This window comes from Miniopterus natalensis, chromosome 10, assembly GCF_054644295.1.
Source record: "Miniopterus natalensis isolate mMinNat1 chromosome 10, mMinNat1.hap1, whole genome shotgun sequence".
NCBI lineage: Eukaryota > Metazoa > Chordata > Mammalia > Chiroptera > Miniopteridae > Miniopterus > Miniopterus natalensis.
This window is the reverse complement of record NC_142090.1, coordinates 75,689,413-75,710,199: the sequence shown is the minus strand read 5'-3', so window position 1 is coordinate 75,710,199 and position 20,787 is coordinate 75,689,413. Positions and strand designations below refer to the sequence as shown.

The 20,787-nt window shown below is 47.8% G+C and overlaps 2 protein-coding genes across 3 annotated transcripts in view; one reads left to right on the top strand and one right to left on the bottom strand.

Annotated features, from left to right (window-relative positions):
* The window catches only part of JAZF1 (JAZF zinc finger 1), a 277,405-nt gene extending 259,183 nt beyond the window's left edge, over positions 1-18,222 (top strand). Inside the window, exons 4-5 of the mRNA XM_087821231.1 lie at positions 9,182-9,351; positions 15,893-18,222. Of these exons, the coding sequence (XP_087677357.1) occupies positions 9,182-9,351; positions 15,893-16,069 (347 nt within the window). The 3' untranslated portion in view covers positions 16,070-18,222. The remainder of the gene's footprint in view (positions 1-9,181; positions 9,352-15,892) is intronic.
* A 1,004-nt stretch (positions 18,223-19,226) lies between these two features.
* TAX1BP1 (Tax1 binding protein 1) overlaps positions 19,227-20,787 on the bottom strand; it is a 58,615-nt gene continuing 57,054 nt past the window's right edge. For both annotated transcript variants that reach the window (XM_016222272.2, XM_016222273.2), the window contains exon 18: positions 19,227-20,329. In XM_016222272.2, the coding sequence (XP_016077758.2) occupies positions 20,128-20,329 (202 nt within the window). In that variant the 3' untranslated portion in view covers positions 19,227-20,127. The remainder of the gene's footprint in view (positions 20,330-20,787) is intronic.

Genomic DNA, 20,787 nt, shown 5'->3' with positions numbered 1-20,787 from the left:
ACTAGGGAGCATCGCTACCTCCTGTGGTCTTTCCACAGAGGGCCCAGCGGGCAGGGGCTCACTGGGGCATTGGCGGGGAGGGTGCTTTTTTAAACGAAGTCAGAGAGCTGGGACCAGTTAGTGGGGGGTCTCGGAAAATGAGACACAGAAATCCAAAATAAATTCTTCCTTAACTTGGCCCAGAGTCGGATCTTGGTAGAAATACCATTTCCTAGCTCTGGAAGGGAGGAAAATGGCAGCCAGGAGGTGGCGTTTTTATTGTTGTTCGTTATGGACAAAGCCTACTTCCTACGGGCATCTTTCTGGTCTGTCTTCTCCTGGGGAAGGTTCTGGAGAACAGGCCAGAAGCAGTCCCTCAAGTCTCCCGTGGGAGGTTCGATGACCTGCCTTGGGAACACGGGGGAGGAAAAGTGGGGAGAAGCCGAGCGGACACTGCGATGTCTGCACCTCGGGCTGGTGCCATCCAGACACAGCTGTTTAAAGTCTCCAAAATATCTGGTGGATCCTTTCATTATAACGAAAAGCCCCATCCAGACAGCCACAGGCAGTTCCGGCAGAACAGAGCCTAAGCGCCTGATGGTTTGGGAGTCGGACCCGTAAAGGGCCCATCATCCGTTTCCCCCCGCGGGTTGGGGCAGAGTGATGGGTCTTTGGTTATTTCCGCAGCAGCTCATCTGGGGACCGATAGCCCAGGACTGTTATGATTTTCAGCCTTCAATGGCTTTCTAATAATAAACTCAGTCCTGTCCCTGCAGCCTGGGAAAACCTCGTGTTTACCGCCATGTGGCATTTATAGGGCACCGCTCTGTTAGGCTCGATGTACTGTAAACACTCGAGAAGAGGCATCCCGTAAATGCAGGATTTCCAGCAAACAATGCATGTGTCCTCCTGAGGGACCCTGAAGGTGACCGAAGAGGGGATGGGGTAGAGGAAAGGGAAGAGCCCACCTACGCCTATTCTGAGCAAGGAAGACAGATGTCACACTGTCGGTGCGTGTGACCTGGCTCTGCGCTGAACCTGTTCTCTGACGGGTGCCATGAAAAGCCTCTTCTGGGTACTGGCCAGTCCTTCTGCTGTCGGAGATACTGTCACAGTTTTCAGGTCGGGTGACCAGGGCTTGGAGGAGATGAGTTCCCTAAGATCCCAAACAGGACTTGAGTTTGGGCCCTCCTCTTATCACTAGCCAGCCTCTCATGGCCAGAGTTGGTGATGTAAGTCATGGCAATGAAGAAGCCACTTTTGAAATCACCCGTGCCCATCTGAAAGAAGAATCCAGTCTTCCGGGGAAGTGCCATCATGTCTTTGTCACACAACACGAGCCAGGACAGGCTGGGACAAAGGAGTCGAGGGACCCATTGCGGGGCTAGAGCAGCCACTCCAATTCCTCTCCGGGGGAGAAGGCGAGGAACCCGAGTGAGGGTGACCAAGAGCAGCACGCGGGGTGGATGAATCTGGCGGTGGCCAAGCTCCGGCTCAGGTGAAACACAGGCGGGCCGGGGCCAGAGCAGGCGAGAGTGCAGGAGCCGGCTCAGCACGGAGCCTCGGAGCTGGGCCAGGACAGTAACCTGCGGGGCAGCTTTGTGGCCTCCGCTGCTCCTGAGGTTCGTCACTGACCCTGGGTCTTAAAAAGGCCACTGAGCAGCATCCATTGTCTTGATTGACTCTTTAGTTTGTGAAATCGCCTCTCACTCAGCCAGTGAAGTTGCTAGCAGCTGACAGTGCTATGTGGCAGGTCCTGGGTGAGGCCCTCACCTATATACAGGGTGTCCCCCCAAAATGTATACACACTTTTAACAGCTCAATTTTGAAAAATGTATTTTAATACTGCTGTTATAATTATTCAAAATGTGTGCATACATTTTTGGGGGACTCTCTATATTAACTCTAATCCTCGGATGCGGGTTCCGTGGCAAAGGGAACTCGAGTGAGTGGCCTGAGGTCATCAAGTGGGTCATCACGGAGATGGTGTTAGGACCCAGGCTGTCAGGCTAGAAGTATCCTCTGTGACTGTGGAGATATTGCAGAAGAGAAGTAACAGGGAAGGCGTCCTCAAGGTCACTGGAGGGTCACACTGAGACCCTGCCTTCCGAAACCTGCCCAGGCACGGCCCAGGCACGGCTGTGGGAGGTGAACCAGCTCGGGGCGGGAGAGGCCAGTTCCCCGCTTCTCCCTGGAGCCTTTGCTCTCGAGCCTGAGCAGAGAGCCTGACTCATTTTATAACGCACTTAAACCGATCTCTCTGACTGGGAAGCTCTTGCACCTGCAGCTTCTCCCCATCGCTTGTGTCAGGGTTTGTCCCGCGCGGAACGTTTCCCGGATTTCCGTGCGGCCCCGACGATCGAGAAGCCGCCGGATCCGTGGAGGGTGCACAGCGCTGCTTCCAGGAGGCCGCCCCACCAGGAGGCCAAACAGCCGCCTTGCAAGTGAGAAGTGCTCCCATAAACCTTGTTTCCCATGCGGCACAGGCTGCAGTTGCCACATGGGACGACGTGTGAAACGGCTTTTATGGGAGATCGAGACCGACGTGAACTCCCGACTCCAGTGACATTTTCCCCAGAGCAGCGCTTGTTTCTGCCGCGGCGCATTTTCCTGCCGCGCGCCGTGTGAAACTGGCCTCCGCTGGCGGTCCCTGATCATCGCTCACCTTGGTCACAGCAACATTTTTCTCAGTATCCATCATCCTCCGCTTCCCAGCCACCCTTGAGCTTGCCCTTGGCGTGGAAATCCTCGCTCTGTCTGTAGGTCTGCACCCTGCAAACGTAGCGCGTGATTTTTCAGTTGACGGGGAAACGCCGCACCAGGAACCCGCCCTGGCAGGTTGCCTCAGTGCTGCAGAGAAAAGCGGCGCTTGTTTCAGAAAAGACGGTCCTCTGCCCCCACTGTTTCTGGAGTTATTATTAAACACACGGCGTTCCCACGGGGAGGGAGCCAGGGGAGGGATTCTCCGTGTGAGATGAGCTGTCCCCCGGCTCCCGGTCCCCACTGCATGGCGAGGGCAGGGAGATGGCATGTCTTTCCATCCCCAGGTCTCCGTACTGTGAATGAATGAATGAATGAATGAATGAAAGTAAGTTTAGCAGTATCACCCTAAATCAACATTTTCTGCAACAGCGTTAGAAACCAGATCCTAATCCACTGTATTAAAAATGTAAGCTAATCTTGGGCATTTCTGTCCATGCATTTTAGGCAGGTGACTCTAACCAGATGATTGGTATCATTTTGTAGCTCCCTGGTCATTTCCTCCAAGTCTACACCATTTTTAATTACTGATTAAAATAATAATACCAACCAGGGCTAATAGGGTACATACGGTGTGCCAGAAATTAATTTATATATATCAGATCATAGCATCTTCACAATAGCCCCGTGAGGTTAGCTCTAGTGTGATTTCCATTTTACAGGCGACAAAATGGAAATTTCACCCACTTCTGGTCTGAGGCCACCAGGTGTGAGAGCGGCCTGAGTCCTGATGCAGGCAGCCCGCGCCCGGTCCCTGAGTTCCGCCTGCCGCACAGCCTCTGGACAGGTCGGCTTGGTGTTTGTACTTGTGCCGACCAGGTTCCGCTGGAGGGTGAGGCTGGTGCATTGTGCGCATCGCACAGATTGGGACCCCTAATGTTGTCATCGTAGTAAATAAGTGTAATTCCTAAGTACAAAATACCCATGTTACACACAAACACCTGTGTCATTGTGTCACATAGCACCGTCGTTCCGGTGCACAGGGCTCTGCCGTGGACATCCCACATCCCGCAGATGAGCTGAGGCCTGCAATCAGGTCCCCGAGAAATCCGCCCAGGAGCCTGGGGATGAGAGGCCTCCTGCCCGGGTGATGAAGCCCAAGCTCAGCCAGGACCGGCCAGGGCCTGGCCCCGCAGTGAGCAGGTGAGAGAAAAGCACGGGGGCTGCTCTGAAGCCTCAGAGAGAAGAAAAGGCTGAGCGACGGGACAGGAAAGGGCTCCTGAGAAAGGGCTCGGTTTTCCTAGGTATTTACTTCCCCTTTTTCTGTCTGCCAGGCGGTTTTTAAGGACACCAGGAGCTTACTTCCCAGAGGAAAAGAAAGACAAACACAAAAGCAGGGTCCCGTAGATGTGCTGTGAGCAAGGTGCCCAGGGGTAGGAGGGTGCACCAGGAGAAACACAGGCTATTTAAATAGGGGGGTGATCAGGGCCAGCTTCTCGGAGGAGGTAGCTTTTGAACCAAGACTTGGACACTGAGGAGGAGCCAACCATGGGGAAAGCTGGGCGAACGGTGTCCAAGGAGAGAGGGACATGCAGGAAAAGGCCCTGGAGAGGTGACAAGCTCAGCGTTTTGCAGACTCCTGGCCGCTCATTTAGAGTGTGGACAGCGGTGTCATTGCAGCGATCCCAGCCCAGCGGGCAAGGAGACAAGCAAGCACCATAAAAGAGAAAGAAGGAGAATAGTAGGTGAGGGAAGCACATTACAAAGAAAACCAATTTAGATGTTTAGTTTGAACTTTTAATTTTTTTATTTTTCAATTACAGTTGACACTCAAGATTATATTAGTTTCAGGGGTACAGCACAGTGATTAGACATTTATGTAACCTATGAAGTGATCCCCCCATGAAGAGTCTAGTGCCCACCTGGCACCGTGTTTATGCATAAGTATAAATTTATACACCGTTATTACTGTATTATTGACTGCATTCCCTGTGCCGTGCTTCACATCGCCGTGAATAGCATCTTAATGGGCTGGTTAATGTTGGAGGTAAATTGGAAACGTCAGTCGTGAACTCGTGGTCATAAAGAGAAGTCCTTACAGCTCTGGGGGCTCAGCGGCAGTGACCCCGCCGCCAGCACCTGGAGCGGGCTCTCTGCTGTCCCCTGTGGGAATGAGGGTAGAATGTCTTGGAGCAGGAGAGAGCCACGGTGGGGCTGGAGGCTTTGTGGTTGCCAGACAGGACGATGCTTTCCAAGCAGCCGGGGCACCTCCGGCTCAGGATGGCACTCGGATCACACGTGCCCCTAAAACAACAGTGAGGGTGAACGTCTTACCCAACACAGACAGACACAGAGGCGGTGGCAGCAACCGGGGGGGGGGGGGGGGGGGAGCTGGGAAGCAGATGGCCGAGAGGGAGCTGACTCAGGCTAGAAAAAGCTGGAACCTGGGCCCACAGGCGTGAGCTCAGAAGCAAGCACGTTGCCTCCAGAGAGCCCAGAAGGCCTCAAGAATTGGGGCCACGTCGTGGGCGCGTGGTTTCCCTTTGGGGTGATGACAATATTCTGCGATGGTGGTGACGGGGGCACTACTCTGTGAATATAGTAAGAACCACTGACTTGTACACTTGGGATGGGTGCGTTGTATAGTGAACTGTATCTCAATAAAACCGTTACATATTTTTAATGAAGAATCAGAGCGACAGACACCTCTGAACATGGGGGACAAAGAGAAAAGCCAAGGCCCCAGGTCTCCCGAGGAGGGAGGGCAGGTTTGAGAGTCGGGAGTCAGTGTGGCGTGGGGCTCCCCCACGGCACCCGAGAAGCTAGAAAACACGGGCAGAGGCATCAAAATCCTGGGGGAAGCGGCCATTAACCTAGGAAGCTCCGGTCAAGTGCAAGGGTAAAGACGTTTTCACACATTCAGGGACTCAAAATCTTACCTCCCATGAGCCAAGCAAGAGGTAAATGAAGAAAGAAGATGGCATGGAATATCTATGAAAAAGGGGTCATCCCCCATGGGGAGAGGCAAAGGGAACCCCGGGTGGGGTGAAGGGACACCCCAGGGTGACAGCTGTGCAGCAGGCCTGGGAGGGAGGGAGGGAGGGAGGTCAGACTGAAGCCAGAGGGTGGACGGCAGCAGGAGAGCATGTCTCAGGGAAACGGGGGGGGGAGGGGACGACACTGCCAAATACCGGTGGGTGTAAACGTGATGAGGGGGGTCCATACCTCCCCCGGGGCGCTGGGGATGAATTCGAGCCAGCAGTGCGATGCGCTGGGTAGGGACACAGGCTCCGGAGCCAGCTGCCAGGTCGGAACTCGTGTTCCGCCTCGGAAGAGCTCGTGACCGGTCAGGAGCGTGGTGGCCGGGAACTGTCACGACTTGGCTCATGGCCCCGGAGCTGTTCGTGTGCCTTTCGTCATAGTCGCCCACTGCCGATTCATTTAGACGATTGTTGCTTCGGCTCCATAAAGCGGGTCAGTACCTGTTACAGCTAATTTATAGTGATCGGTCTGTAAGGCAGAGAGGCGACTCTCTGCTAATGTATTTGCCAGAATTTGACACCCCGGGAGAGTTTTAATTTGCTACCACTGCAGTTATCACTTTTTCATGAATATTAATGATCTGTGGTAAGAAAAATGTGGCGTGTTGGGTTTCGGGAAAAGGCTGGCTTATTTTTATCTATCTGTATGTCACTGTTTACAAATGCAAACAGTGAGAACACTGTAGGCGTTAAAATGGATTGCGGCCAAATACGTAGAGTTAAGGGGGTGAGCAAAGGGCAAGGTGGGCAGAGGTTTGAGGGGAGGGGACAGATTTGAAATGGCTCTTGTGACAAGAGCGAGCTCTGCAGAAGCGCTCAGTAGGCTCCTGGGCGCTCGGTCCAGGCGGGTGAACACGTGTGTCTGTGCACAGATGCTCCAGGCCTTTGCCTGTGATTCATGAAACCAGCTCAGGGTTTTACTTTTGTTAACCAGTAGGAATTTTTCAGCAGCCCTGTGGGAATGTATTTGTCTTATCATGAAATCCTAGCTACTAGGCTTTGCTCATTTCCCAAACCGAAATGCTGAAATGAGCTCTGGGGCCACCAAAGGCGCCTCTCTCAGCCGCTGTCCTGGCCGGCTCAGGCCCCCACGGTGGGGACCGTGCAGCCGTGGAGTATGAAGATAGAAATTCAACCCCAGGAGGTTAGTGGCAGCCAGTTTTCACATGTGACAGTGCACAGTGAAATTACATTTCTTTTTTTTTTGCCATTGATTTTTTTAGAGAGAGTGGAAGGGAGGGGGAGAAACAGTGATTCACATCAACAGACAGGGTGCTGGGGTTGCATTTCCTCTTGTACACAGAGGAAATACTTAGCATCACTTACAAAATTACGCAGCAATGGCCGTTTGTGGATGCCACGTGGTTTGCAGGCGACTGTGTCCACAGCATCAGCCCTCAGGGTCTGGCCCCTTTCATCCGGCGGAGTTTTGAAGTTTTTTCTCTGCTGGGCTTCATTAAGCCCTCCCTCGGTCTGAGCCCTCCCCACCCCCCCACCCCCGTTGTAAATGTTTGTGTTCAGGGTAACAAATTGGCCCAATGAGATGGATAAATTAGTCATTGTGACCTTCGGAAGTCCTGCTGGAGGAGCTTTGGGAAACAGCACGTAGGGCTCTCTAACGAGCAACTTGAAGGACACCAGCATGTGGCATTTGTTTAAGAGCAAAACGTCCTAAACAATGTCCTACTTAAAAGCAGATTCCGAAATTTGCTCAGACTCAGAGGTGTGGCGTCGACCTGTTGTCTCCTGTTTGCAAAGTGATGTCATTTCTGGGGTCCACCACCAGGTACAGCAGGGCTCACCGAACCCCACATTTAACTCCAGAGCCTCGCTTCTGCCAAATTGTTTTTCCTGCCCCACCTGAGTTTCAAAACAGGCAGGTTTGAACTCGGTCTGAGTGGTAGGTGGTAAAGCACCAGCTACTCCAGGAGGTTGGGAGGGACCCCCTTGGAGAGCTGCTAGTGCCGGCCAGGAAGCGGCATGGGAAAAAGTGACCGCCCTTAATGGCTAATTGAGAATGCATAAGCTCTTCAGCCTCCCGGGGCTCAGTTTCCTCACGTGTATGAAAGTGACAGCCATCCCCTCCTCACAGGGTCACTGAAGGATTAAATGAGATAAGGCGTCTGATGTGTGTGAAACGTAAGAGGCGCTCAGTCAACTCGAGGTCCCCTCCTGCCTCCCTGGCCCCTTTTAAGTGTGAGCCTCAGAGGCTGGCGTCCTAGTTCCTGGCTCAACGGGCTCTTCAAACAATCCTATTAATGCCTATTAAAATGAAACCCAATAAAAGTGCCAATATTTGGTGTTGAAATAATTGATGTAGCAGAGCGAGCCCACGGAGCACCCAGGCAGGGCCCTGGTGCAATTTAGCCTCACACCTGGGGGATGGATTTCACAACTGTAATTGCTACCATATAAGTCTTATTAATGTTGTGCTATAATTCCTATTTATTCCACTGGGCTTGTAAATGCATTAGGACTTGTCAACATATTATTTTACACTGTTTATGATCTGGAGAATTATGTCCTTCAGGGTTGTATTGTGCAAAAGCTCCAAATAAATGGCTTTGGGCCTCATTTAAAAAGAGCAAAAGAGGGCTGCTGGTGCAAGTGGTTTTCCATCCCCGCAGTCCGGGGCAGAAGTCAGTGAAGTAGATTTTAACTTCAACTACGAGCAGAGCTGTTAAGCTCGGGGAATACAGGGAATCCCCTGCTCCTGTCTGAGCCATCTGACTGGGGTGGGTCAGCATCCCTGCCTCCCAGGGATTGTTGGTGAGTTCCTTGGGGACAGGTGTGGTCTTCCCTGAGCTGGACCTGCATTCTGACCCTGACAATCTGCCCTCAGAGCTCTGGGCATTTCTGTCCCGGTCTCCTTGCTTGGGGTAACCTCCTTTAATTCTAAATTTCCTCATGATCTTCCCGGCTCAGCCTATAAACAAAAAGACCTGAAATTCATTCCCACTAAAGGGTAAAACCTAAAAAGTGTAAAATGTAACCCCTCCCACAGATTCTTGCATTCACTAGGCCAACAAAGCAGAAAACCAAGGGGCAGAATTCTATCCTTTGGAATGTCAGGTGCGTGCGTGCGTGTTGGGGCGGGAGGTGTTTGTTGTCATTGGTCATTTTTGGTTTTGGCCTCAAAGCTTCCCAGCACCTTTGCAATCACAGCCTGACCTGCCAGACCTGAGGTGAAGCTCTTGCTCAGCCAGTTCCTGGACGTGAACTGTTGGGAAGTACTCAACCTGGTCTCTCAGGTGGGACTGCAGGTATCTTCCCACCAGGCCTGCCCGAGGGACCAGACATGTTTGCAGGCCCTTTGTGCCCGGAATGCCCTCTCCCTGGCAGGAGCCGCCGCCCATCCCGCCACCGGGCCCGCCACCGGCTCCTCCTGTCCTCTGGGTGGCCGGAGCACACCTGCGGGAGGTGACTGCCCCTGACACCCCTTGCTCTCTGTGCCCCTGCAGGCAGCGAATACGATGAGGAGGAGGTGGACTACGAGGAGTCGGACAGCGACGAGTCCTGGACCACGGAGAGCGCCATCAGCTCCGAAGCCATCCTCAGCTCCATGTGCATGAACGGAGGGGAAGAGAAGCCTTTTGCCTGCCCAGTTCCTGGATGTAAAAAGAGATACAAGGTAAAAGTCCCGCCACACTTGGTGTGGCCGCACAGGAGGGCAAGTCCCACGCCAGACAGCAGCCCCTTCCTGCTGCAGAGCGCGGACAGCCCAGAGCGCGCCCCTCTGCCGTGCAGGCTGGGTGCCTGGTGCCCACTGGGGCGCAGGCCTGCCTGCAAGGCATTTGGTGGGCTTTCCACGCCCCCGGTATGTGGAGCTGTAGGTCAAGAGGACTGTACCTTTGATATTCTTCAGATTCATGTCCTATCAGTCAGAATTCAAAATGTGTCACCTATTTATTTGCCAAACGCCTTCCCCAGCAGTTGGCTGTCCAGGTGGCTCACAGACCACTTTGAAGTCTTCTAGGCCTGGCTCACAGAGCCCTTTTGGGAAACGTTGTCAGGTATTTAGCTTCCAGCTGAGAAAGTTCTTGCTCCCTTCCCCCCATCGGCATGAAAGGAGCTCAGGAGAAAAACGGGGCTTTGATATTTTTTCTCACCAAACCACCCCCTCAGCCCCAGCATTCTCTCTTCTCCGTAGACAGCACAGAACTGGGCTCTGAGGGCCTGACTCTGGCGTCACAGGAGGCCGCAGACACTAAATCTTTTATTTAAAAACCTCAGTGGGACAAAAGAGAAACGCCCACAAGCTAGTGCGGGTTGAGGGCACTTTTTTTTTAAATGCAAACTCTCCCATTAGATGTTCGCAGTTCTTTGAAAACCAACTGTGAGCTAGAAATATAAAAATCAGAAACACACCAGGCGTGTTTGATGATATGCTCATTTCCCAGAGCTCAGCCGACTGACTCTTAGAAGGCTTGAAAAATGTGATAGTATAAGCACGTCTTACATTGCGCTTTCTTAAATAGGCATCTCTGAACACTAAAAAATAACCTGTTTCAGTACTTTTTATACCGGCTACTGATATAAAAGCATGAAACACAAATGCATCACAAGGTAAGTGGCCCGACGCCCCCCCTACTCTGAACTGTTGAAACCTCACCATGGCAAGTTCAGATGTGCTGTGTTTAAAGTGAAAACCCTGGATGGGGAGGAGTCCCATAGGGCGTCCTGCTCGGGCCTGAGCAGGCCTCAGAAGGCCAGAGGTGGGAGAGGACAGGCGGCCAGAACCTGCAGACAGGTGTTGTGTGTTGTGCGTTGTCCCGTTTTCCACCTCCAAGTGGAGAGTTTGGGGGGCAATGCTGTGACCCTGTCGGCCTGCTGTCCCGAGGCCGCTTCTCGCCGTGCTTCATGGGGTTGGCTCTCACGCTCTGCCACCTGGCTGTCCTCTCTCGAGCGTCCAAACTCTACTTAGGGCTGTCTTGCGTGTCAGCAGCGACCTAGACAGGCTACGGGAACCACAGGCGTCGCGCCCTTTATTTGGCCCAAGAGGGCACAGCGGCCTCCTTCCCGCCTCCCTGCTTTACTACATCCATCCCCTGGTCATTTCTATTTGTCATCGCTCTTCTGCTTTTATTTTCCTTGGGTTTCCAGCAGTTTCCTCCAGTAATTATCCACAAGGGGGTCAACAGAGGGTTTTGGGTGCTCTTTCTCTTCTTAAGGCCGGGAAAACTGAGTGACCCCGGGCTGCTTCAGCGTCACTGACAGGTGACACGGGTGGTGGCAGTTAGCGGTCATGATTTCCACGAGGGTGTTTCCTTTTCTGGCCAGAACGTCAAGTAGTGATAGAGGGGGCAGGAACAAACGTAACGACCTCCAACCAAGTGCTTGAGAGGAGCGCGATCACATCCCCTATATGTTCGGTTTGGCCCTCTGTGGGGAAGGTACAGGCCACAGGGCCAGTGCTCGCTGGTGGGACCGTCTCGGCTTATCTACTGTGTGGGTGCGGACTGGGTGCTGGGGGCAGTGGTTCAACGCGCTCGTGTGCCGTGGAGGGTGCTGCCGCTTGTTTGTTCCGGGCCGACGTCACACCTGTCTGCCCCCTGCCCCGTGGTCAGTCGCTGACAGTCTCTCGGGCACCGGCGCAGTACGAGCTCTGCTCACCATTTCGTTGGTATTTGCACAACTGAAAGGTGGCGAGGCGCCGAACTTCCCGGGCTTCACACTGAGTAGGGCAAGAGACGGACTAGCAGGACGGCGCCCTCTGCCTTGTTTCTGATGTTAATTCCTTACCCTAGGATGCCTCCCTCCCCGTTTTTCAAGGTGCAGCACAAATGCCACCTCCTCTGAGAAGCCCTCACCGGTTTCTGACCGACTCCCCACTCATAGACTAAAGCTCTGTCCTCTGACCTTTCCCAGGCCCACACACCCTCCTTGGCACCAGCTCAGGTGTTGGGCGTAGTAAACACTCTGAGGATAAAGGGGTGAGGGCAGGGGGCAAGGGAGCTCCCAGCCAGCAGCATGGTTCCATTCTTCTCATTCCTGCCACACATTCCAGGCAGGAACAGTGGATCCCACCTGCCCTGGGGCCGCTCTACGTTTCCTCTGACTTCAGGCATCAGAGGGACCACTGCCCACCCTCAGACCTAGGAATGGGTTCCAAGGATGGGATGAAGTGCTTTAAGGTTTTTTCCTTTGATAATTTTTATATTAGAGATTAGGGTTAACAACACTTTGCTACTTTTAAGAAATAGAAAACAGACCAAGCCCTCCCCCTACAAAGTTTCTCTGAAATCAGAGTCCTTGCTGCACGGAGAACACTGTCCATCCAGCAGCATAAAGGAAACCTGGCCTCGGCTAGCTAGACGCGCAGCCAAGCAGGGGTGTGGCTCGGGGTTTTCCCAAGGACACTGCAGCCTCTCCCCCCTCCGTGGGTCTAACGTCCTTGCCTCTAAGAAGGGCCCCATCAGGAGCATCGGCAGGAGGATAACTGACGGAATTTTTTCTGGGTAGCACCTTAGCAGTAAATAATCAGAACTTGAAGTGTTCATTCCCTCGGTTCCATGGGTCTACCACCAATTTCTCCTCAAGCACATCACCAGGGATGTAAAGATCGATGTACATTATATGAAGCCAGCGCAAATTTTGGAAATGCTAAATTTCTGATAGGGGAACAGGAGAGAATTCTGCCATCAATCCTATTTTCAGAAAACACGTAATGAGGGAATGCAATCTCATAGGATAGATCTCATAGGAAAATTATTGAAATACCTCAGATGTTGAACAGTGATTCAATGTTTTTTTTAATGCCCTTCAGTTTTCCAAATTTCTACAATTACCTGCACAGCACACAGGTTACTTTAATAATCAGGGAAGAAACCAGATTCTGCCTGACTTTCCCTGGACATTCCACGTGCTGCCGTGTCAAGTCCAACGGGGAGGGACTTGTGTTTCAGCTCTCTGGGGCTGGTGGGACGGCTCCGCTCTGACCTGTCATATTACCACCACCACGACCCCCAGCTTCTGCTTCAGCTTCACTTGTCTTCCTCATCGAATCCCCAAGCAACCTCATTCCCTCCTTAATGTAGATCAGGGCCTGCAGGAAATTGACAGTGACATGTTTCATCCAGGGCACGTCGCGTACTGTACTTATCCAGGCCTGAATTCCGACGACGAAAGATCAAATTCAGTCAATGGCACGACGGCCAAGCTTGTGTCCAGGCTTCAGGTTTCGTGGAGTGGAATTTTGGAAAAGGCCACTGACTGGCCCATTTCTCTCACCCACGCAGGTCATTCCTGGCATGGAAATGAGCCAGTGCCAGCCTTTCCCAGCCCACCACCCGGCCCTGCTCGATGCCCTCTGGCCACTGTACTCCATGGGCAGCTCTGGCCAGTCCGAGTGTCCCAATCCTTCCCAGCTCCCAAGATTTTTCAGGCTACCGGCTGGCTGCACTAAGGAATGAGTACCTAACGCCTGATTCAGGTGAAATCGGGGCAAGCGCAGACTCTGTAATCAGGCTTCCCGGGGTTCCCATTGCAGCTGTCATTCAGCAGCTTCCTGATTCTAGTGAGTTACCTTCTCTGAGTGTCAGTTTCGTCTAAAAGGAGTAGGTTAGAAAACAGACAGGAAGCACTGGGCAGGAGACTTTCCTACTGAAGCTGAATTCCCTCCTTTCCCTTCCAGAGATCACAGGATTTAAGCATTTCTTCTTCAAGTTGCCTGCCATCATTCATTAGTTTTTAAAGACTAAACTCATCGTAAGGTCTCTACAATTAGAAACTTAAATGAATCTTTTTAAGCTCCTAAAGTCTTAGAAAGTGGCAGTTCCCACTGCTATCGATGAAAAGAATGGGAAACCTAGAGTATGATTAGAGCCTTTACTAATGTTTGTGATAAAGGTGTACATTGACACTTGTGAAAATTTTAATCAGTGACAGAAACAGGTGGTCAGGTAGGGGTCTGTCTTAGGTTCTTTGGCCATGTGTTCCCCAACTTTTCCAGATCAGTAAGGCTGATGTATGGAATTGGCTGTTTTCCCCTCAGTCTCACAGTCCCCCACACACACACCACCATGTGTATATTCCAGGTGGGGACAGAACACAATCTGCAGGAAGCTGCGCCTGTCCTTCTGGTGAGCTCTGGCTCTGGCTTTGTTGGACTGGTTACGTGTGCCTTTCTTAATTTGATTTCATATCTTCCCTCCCCCAATTAGTTGTAAAAACTCAGGCCTGGATGGAGTGGGTCTAAGCCCTGGTCCTCCTGGGAGCTGCTGTGCCTTTTTGCTTACCGGCCCAATGTTTATTATTGGTTTCCTTTGTTCTCTGACAAGGTGCAAGTGGTACTGCTGGGGCACAGAGGTAGTTGGACTTTTAAAGATCCATCTTGCAACAAGCTCCCTGTGAGAACAAGGGCATGAGATGTTTAGTAATCCTTCATCCATAGAAAGGGACCCTACTAAGTGCTCATTGAGTATTTTGAGCTAGTAGATGGTATATAAACAGGCAAATGTCTGGCATTTGTGAGCCCAGAGACTTCCTAACATGTTACTATTACTTGGAAAGTTGAGTCTTTCTCTAATGGTCATAAAACTATATTAACAACTTTCTCTTTTTAAGTAGCTTAAACCCATTACCTTCCATGGTTCTGGGTCGCCTGGGTCTCGTGGATCAGCAAGATGCCCGGTGGGGTTAGAGATACAAGCTGGCTTCCTTATGTGCCTGGGTGTCTGGTGGGATGGATGGCAGGGCATATCAACCATCTTAAGTATTTTAATGGGTTTGATTCTGCCACTGCCCTGTGCGTATCCCACTGCAGCGAGCTCTCATTCCCTCTGGAAGACTAGTGAGGTGCTTCCTTGCCCTGCACGCAGGGATTGATGCAGGAAGGTCAAGGCTGAAGGTGCAGAAGGCCGCAGGTAGGTGTTCAGGACAGACGGTCACTGTGATTCGACTCACTGGAAAACCTTCAGACTCCGAGCACCACCACCTGGCCACTACTTGGCACCCCTAGGCTCAACCAAGTCAAGCAGGATTCTCTACCATAGAACTTTTAGAAGGTATTAACGACCACCATGAACCTCTAAGGGGGAAATGTTAGTAAACACCAGTTTAATGGCAACTCTCAATTTCTCCCTGTATAGAGATGCACGTTCCAACAAATTCATTCACTCAAATACCAGACTGTGCTAGATGCTCATGAAACAGCAGCTCTGGCGCTCACCAAGGGCCGCTTGTGAAGAAAGAGGACTGTGCTGGAATGCTTTAGTTGGGCATGTCACTGGGCTTAGTGGGACTAGATTCAGGTAATACTTTTGGAAACAGCCCATTCCTCTGGTGGTCTGTGCTTACCAACTTCACGTCTCAAGCCCTCTTCCCCTTAATCCCTAATCTGGCAACAGCCGACTTGGGCATTTTCTAAGACTATGCTCTATCACCTCTGCCCTTTATTCTCTCTTAAATCTTCCACCAGGTATTCAGTGCCCAGAGCCCATTTCCACACCATCTACTGGGATGAGCAGTAGTAACTGTTAATTTGTTTGGTCTACAGAGTGATTCTAGGCATGGAGTGTTCCAGAGAACATGCAAATAAACTAGCAAAGCCAATTAGCAGAAACCCAGAGGGCATTTAGACGTTGTGTGCTCCAAGTAAGGTCTGCAGGCCAGTTTGAAGTCTGGAGCTCTTCTGTGCTGAGACCTCCATAATCTGAAGGTTTTCAAGTTCACTGTAGGTCAGAATGCAGGATATATGAGTCCCCTCAGCGGTACTTACTATGGGAATGGGCAGAAAGCTCCCACCATGGCAGACACACAGACCTCATGCTCATGAAGAGTAGAACATGGACAAGAATTCCAGTAAGGTAGGAAGCCCATCACAGCTGTCAGTTTACACACATCTGTAAGTCTAGTGCCCTGGCCTGTTTTCTTCTTGGCCAGCCTGAGGGTATTTTTAGGTAACTGCCCACTGTTTGCATCTTCTTTCCACTCTGAAGAAAGTTGAGGGAACTGTGCTTCTATACAGTCTGAGTCATAAATACATTACTTCACATAAAATGTGAAGTCAGTACTTTCATTTTCAGAGTGAGGCATGTCTGGAATTACCTTGAGTTAGCTGTGTGCCTGACCCGGTGTGCACAGCTGCCATCCAGAAGTACACTGACGTTTCCCCACTCGGACAGACATTATAGGACTCCATCTAATAGGTGATATTTCTCTCTTCTCCACAGAATGTGAATGGCATAAAGTACCATGCTAAGAATGGTCACAGAACACAGATTCGTGTCCGCAAACCTTTCAAATGTCGTTGTGGTAAGAGTTACAAGACAGCTCAGGGCCTGCGGCACCACACAATCAATTTCCATCCCCCGGTGTCGGCTGAGATTATCAGGAAGATGCAGCAATAACATGCTGGTCATAACTGTGCCAAGAAATCCTCACCAGCAGTTGCTGATTTTGAAAACAGCCACCTTTTTTCAGGGGAAGCATTCAGCAACCCTTTAAAGAATTAAATGCATGCTTTAAATTTTTTCTGTAATTTTGGAATGATGTATCTTTGTAGAGTTAATGATTTTGTACATTTGCACATGTAATCATCATACCCATTTTCATTACTTTGATATAAGGTGCTAAAAAAAGCTCTAGGTTCTCAGCACATTTCCCCCAAAACAAAATATGGTTGAGGGCATGTTGCATATTATTCAGTCGTATCACAGTAATATCAGTTGGGGGGAGGAGGGACTGGCACTGAGGTTTGCTTTTTTCCCCCAATATTTGTAATGTGATTGAGGTTTTTTTCAACACATCAACTCACTATGTTCAAAACCAAAACAATACCTTCATTATCAAACTGGTTATCATGCCTTACATAATGGAGTTAGTATTTGTGAGTAGAAAGACTTTAGGTAATGGAAATATAAATTAAGAAAGAATGTTTAACATAATATGCTAAAAATATTTTCATATTTAAATAACATACATAAAGGTGTGCTTTTCTGTGTTTTATATTATCTTGCAAGTCCTTTTGCCCTTTAAAAAGCTGAAAATCTTGCCATCTGACTTACCAGTTATTTTAGTGTTATAAATGGCATTTTTGTATAAGTCTGTTCAGTTCACTCATTAACACATTCATTGAGTGCCCGCTGGGTGCAACGGATTCAATTTATGCCTATTGATATCTGCAGACCAAGATACCAGTTTAGTGAAATACGTTTCCCTGAAATCTGTTAGGAAACACTTTGAAATACTTACGTGCAAATTTTGTGTGAAATTTAGTTCTATCTTCATCTTTAGGTGAAGTTTTAAAGCACTTTGTAGTTCTCTATTGCCAACAGATTTAATGTTTTATGTGTTGCCAATTCTTACAACCACTGCCCTAACAAACCTGTGGGTTACAAATAAGAATTAAAATTCCAAGCACGGTTCAAAGAACATTTCTGTTAAGACCCCTACTGCCTCTTCATTGTGTTTTTAGACATTTTTTTAAAGGCACTTTTCCTATCACATTGGAAATGTCTGTTTAGCTTTATAAAACAATTTGCCGAAATGAAATTGAGCCTTATTGACAATTAAGTGCTTTCTTGCAGCAGGTGGTCAAAGAATGACTAATATAGGACCCATTACAGTAACCTACATCTGGAGCATTCCTGAAGTTTTCTCACCAACAATACCATCATGCCTTGAGTGTTCTTTTCTCCCAAGTGCTATTCCTTAAACATGAGTTTACCAGTTGCCTAATTATGCAATAAAAATTGCTTTGAGGTGGCCAACTGTTCACAAAACTGGTGAAAAGCAAACTCACACTGCTTATAAAATAACTTTCTTCCCATGTTCCCATTTGATGAAAGTCTTATAGCTGGGAAGCAGGTGTCCCTCCTCAATTTTTCAGACATTTTGGAAAGATGACACAATTCTGTTAGCCAGATGAGTAAGCTTAATATTCTTAGGCTGTGAATCCCTCATAATGAGGGATTTTTCAATATTGGTAAAGACACTGCCCTTTAAAAATTTCCTCAGCTCTCTGAAGAGTGGTCTTGGTCCTGAATATACAGTGCTATCCTGTATGTTCAAAAGTGTGATCCAGACAGCAAAAGCCATTAGTTGGTGCATAAGAAGCCCCTACTTGGCTACTTCATATCTACCTATAATTGACCAAATTTTTTAGGCCATCAGTTATTTAGCTTCGCTCCTTCTAGTGCAAGAAACTGCAGGCTGGATCAGTAGTTCAACAGCTAAACAGTCATTGTGCATGTTAACATTTCTTTCAACTAGAAAACAAATCCCAGTTTCTCCTTGCTTATCCATTGTGTCAGTATTACTAAACAGGTAAGGACGGGAATATTTTGTTATACCGTGTATAGTGAATGTATTGTGTCTGTGAAAACTGTGCTTTAAATTATATTTTCATATGTTTTGTTGGGGACAGAGCACATTAAGTTTGAAAGCGACAGAGATTTTAGAACTGAAGGCAACTTAATGAATCAAAATCCTGTCAAGTAAAGCTGCTTATAAATGTAAATGAAATCACATTTTAAATAAACTGTCTCTGACCCAAAATAAACATGGCTCTTTACTTTCATTAGCATCCATTATGAAAAGCCAGTATGAGGTTTACCATGGAAACTAATCTATCCACTCAGTACCTTGTTCCACCTTAGGCTGACACATGTAGAATGTATTTAATTTTTTGCTTAATACATATTTGCCTAACAGCAGAACATCAAAATATAGGAGGCAAAAAATGATAGAACTGTTTTACTTGGAGATGTCAACACCCCCCTATCAGCAATGCACAGATCCAGCAGTTAGAGAATCCGTAAGGAGTTATTTGAACTCATCTATAACCTTCAAACAACACAATACATGACGTTGAAGCTCACTCAGAACACGCACCAAGAAGAAAGACCATTGTAAGTCACAAAACACAACTCCTACAAACCATGTTCTCAGACCACAGTGGGATTGAACCTATTTTGCTGTTTTCCAGCTTGAGGTGAAAAGTGACTCAAGTTCTAGGCCAGTAAGAAGAGTATCTCGCTTCACTGGTGGCAGCGCAGGGGCATTCAAAGGTCATCATGGCCCATAATTACTACCACTAAACATTTTCTCTGAAATATTCTGCGTATCATGTGACCAATCAGAAAACTAAAACATGGAGTCTTCAATACTACTGCCCCTAGGTCTGCTATGTCCAAAACATCTGGCATCTGACTAATATTGTCTTCCCTAGACTCAAAAACCTTTTTAAAGGATTCCAACAGTAGACAAATTCTGGTCCTAGAAACAAATACCAGCAACATGATGTGTAATGCATTTCATATACAGCACCCCAATTGCCACCACGCTGAGTATTAGCTTAACATCTTAAACAGCTAGTTTGCTTTGGACAAGCTTGAGTATTTTCAGCAGCAGAATAAAAAAGCCAGTACTTTAAAATCTTGACATTCATAGTATAGAAGAGAAAGGAATACAGTTCGGAAACTTTTTTAAAGACCAGACAAAAAAAGAGATGTTCAAGATGCTAGACTTAATGAAAAACGATCACAAATAAATTTGACAATAAAATCACCTCCAAAAATGTGTCCTCTTTAATGTTAATGAGAATACTATACACAACAGAGACACAGCTTGTTTACATACGACATTTTTAATCACTTAGAATGTTATTCAAAGTTATACTCTCATTAGGAAAATGTGAAAAAGGTTACATTTTCTGTGATTTTATGCCACAAACACCACTATTTAGTAGATCATATAATATGAAACAATTGTTCTGACATACCTTTTTCCATTTTCCCATTGGCTAGAAATATAACTTTAAGGTGGCTTAAATATAACTGTTCAGGCTATTCTAAAAAAAAATTTAGTTGAAAAATTAGCAAAATATGTCTTCCATTAATTCCTAAAGCAAACATTTCAAATATAAAAAGAATATGTGCTATACTGCAAGCATGTGATCTCATTCTACATACAGCTCCATTTCTAAAGAGTATTAACAAACCATCATTTCATGGACTAAATTATGCACATTTCTGCATTTAAAGAATTACTTCGCAAGACTTATGATAAATGCTTTTTATTACATAATATTTAGTAGTCATGCTCAATCAACAAGATCAACAGAAACTTGTAAATATTCTGCCAAATAACTATAAATACATATTTTTCAGTGCAGTAACATTAAAATAATCCTGTTTCCTTTAGTCATGTAATTTTGCACACTTGGGAATCAATGAAAATACAAACACCCAAGAACTTATTTTCTTAAGCAGGTAAGATTAAAGGAGGCTAAAATTATATTTATTGATAAGCCAAAATCTGACCCTAACCCTAGTAACACTAAAGTAGATCTTGGTCAGAAGAGTACAGAAGAGGGTGCATGGAAGTGATACCTTGTGGGCTCCTAGTGGTCTATTTGAGATGATTTTTTTAAACTGCTAAACTATTAACTCATAATAAAAAGTAACTAGTCAAAATTTAAAACATTCTGATCAAAATGGGTGTGCACATGCCTCTCAAAGCCTTGCTGGTCATAGTCGGGAGGGAACTGCTCGCCGCACATTGGGCACACCTTCCAGTGGCTTTCAACATGCTCTTCAAATTTGCTCTGGTCATAGTTGGGAGGGAACATTAATTCACAGAGGGGACACTTCTTGTGAACATCAAAGCTTGAAGAAATAGGAAAATGAAAGAATTACATATTTCTAATAAATATAACAGTATTCTTCAAAAGATGACAAGGCTATATTTATCTAGTTAAGCTGATATTCATACTAAGCAACTTACCTTGAAAAGTCCTCAGTTACTGCAGAAACTTTTTCCTGCTTCTAAATGCTTGCTACTGACAACTGTGTAAACCATTTATAAAGCCTCTAAATTTACAATTAGATTGACAAAGAAAAACCTTTTTTCATTAAAATCCCCAAAATAAAATTACATTGTGAAATGAGGCTTAGTGACAAGAATTTTTAACAGAAAATGACACTTGTAACCTATAAAAATTAATACAACTTATAATTCCCAACAGTGTTCATTTGGTTTAACAACTAAGAGTGTCCAACACTGGTTCTCAAAGGAGTCCATGCATCAGAATCACCCGAAGGCATGTTAAAGCACATTTTGTTGG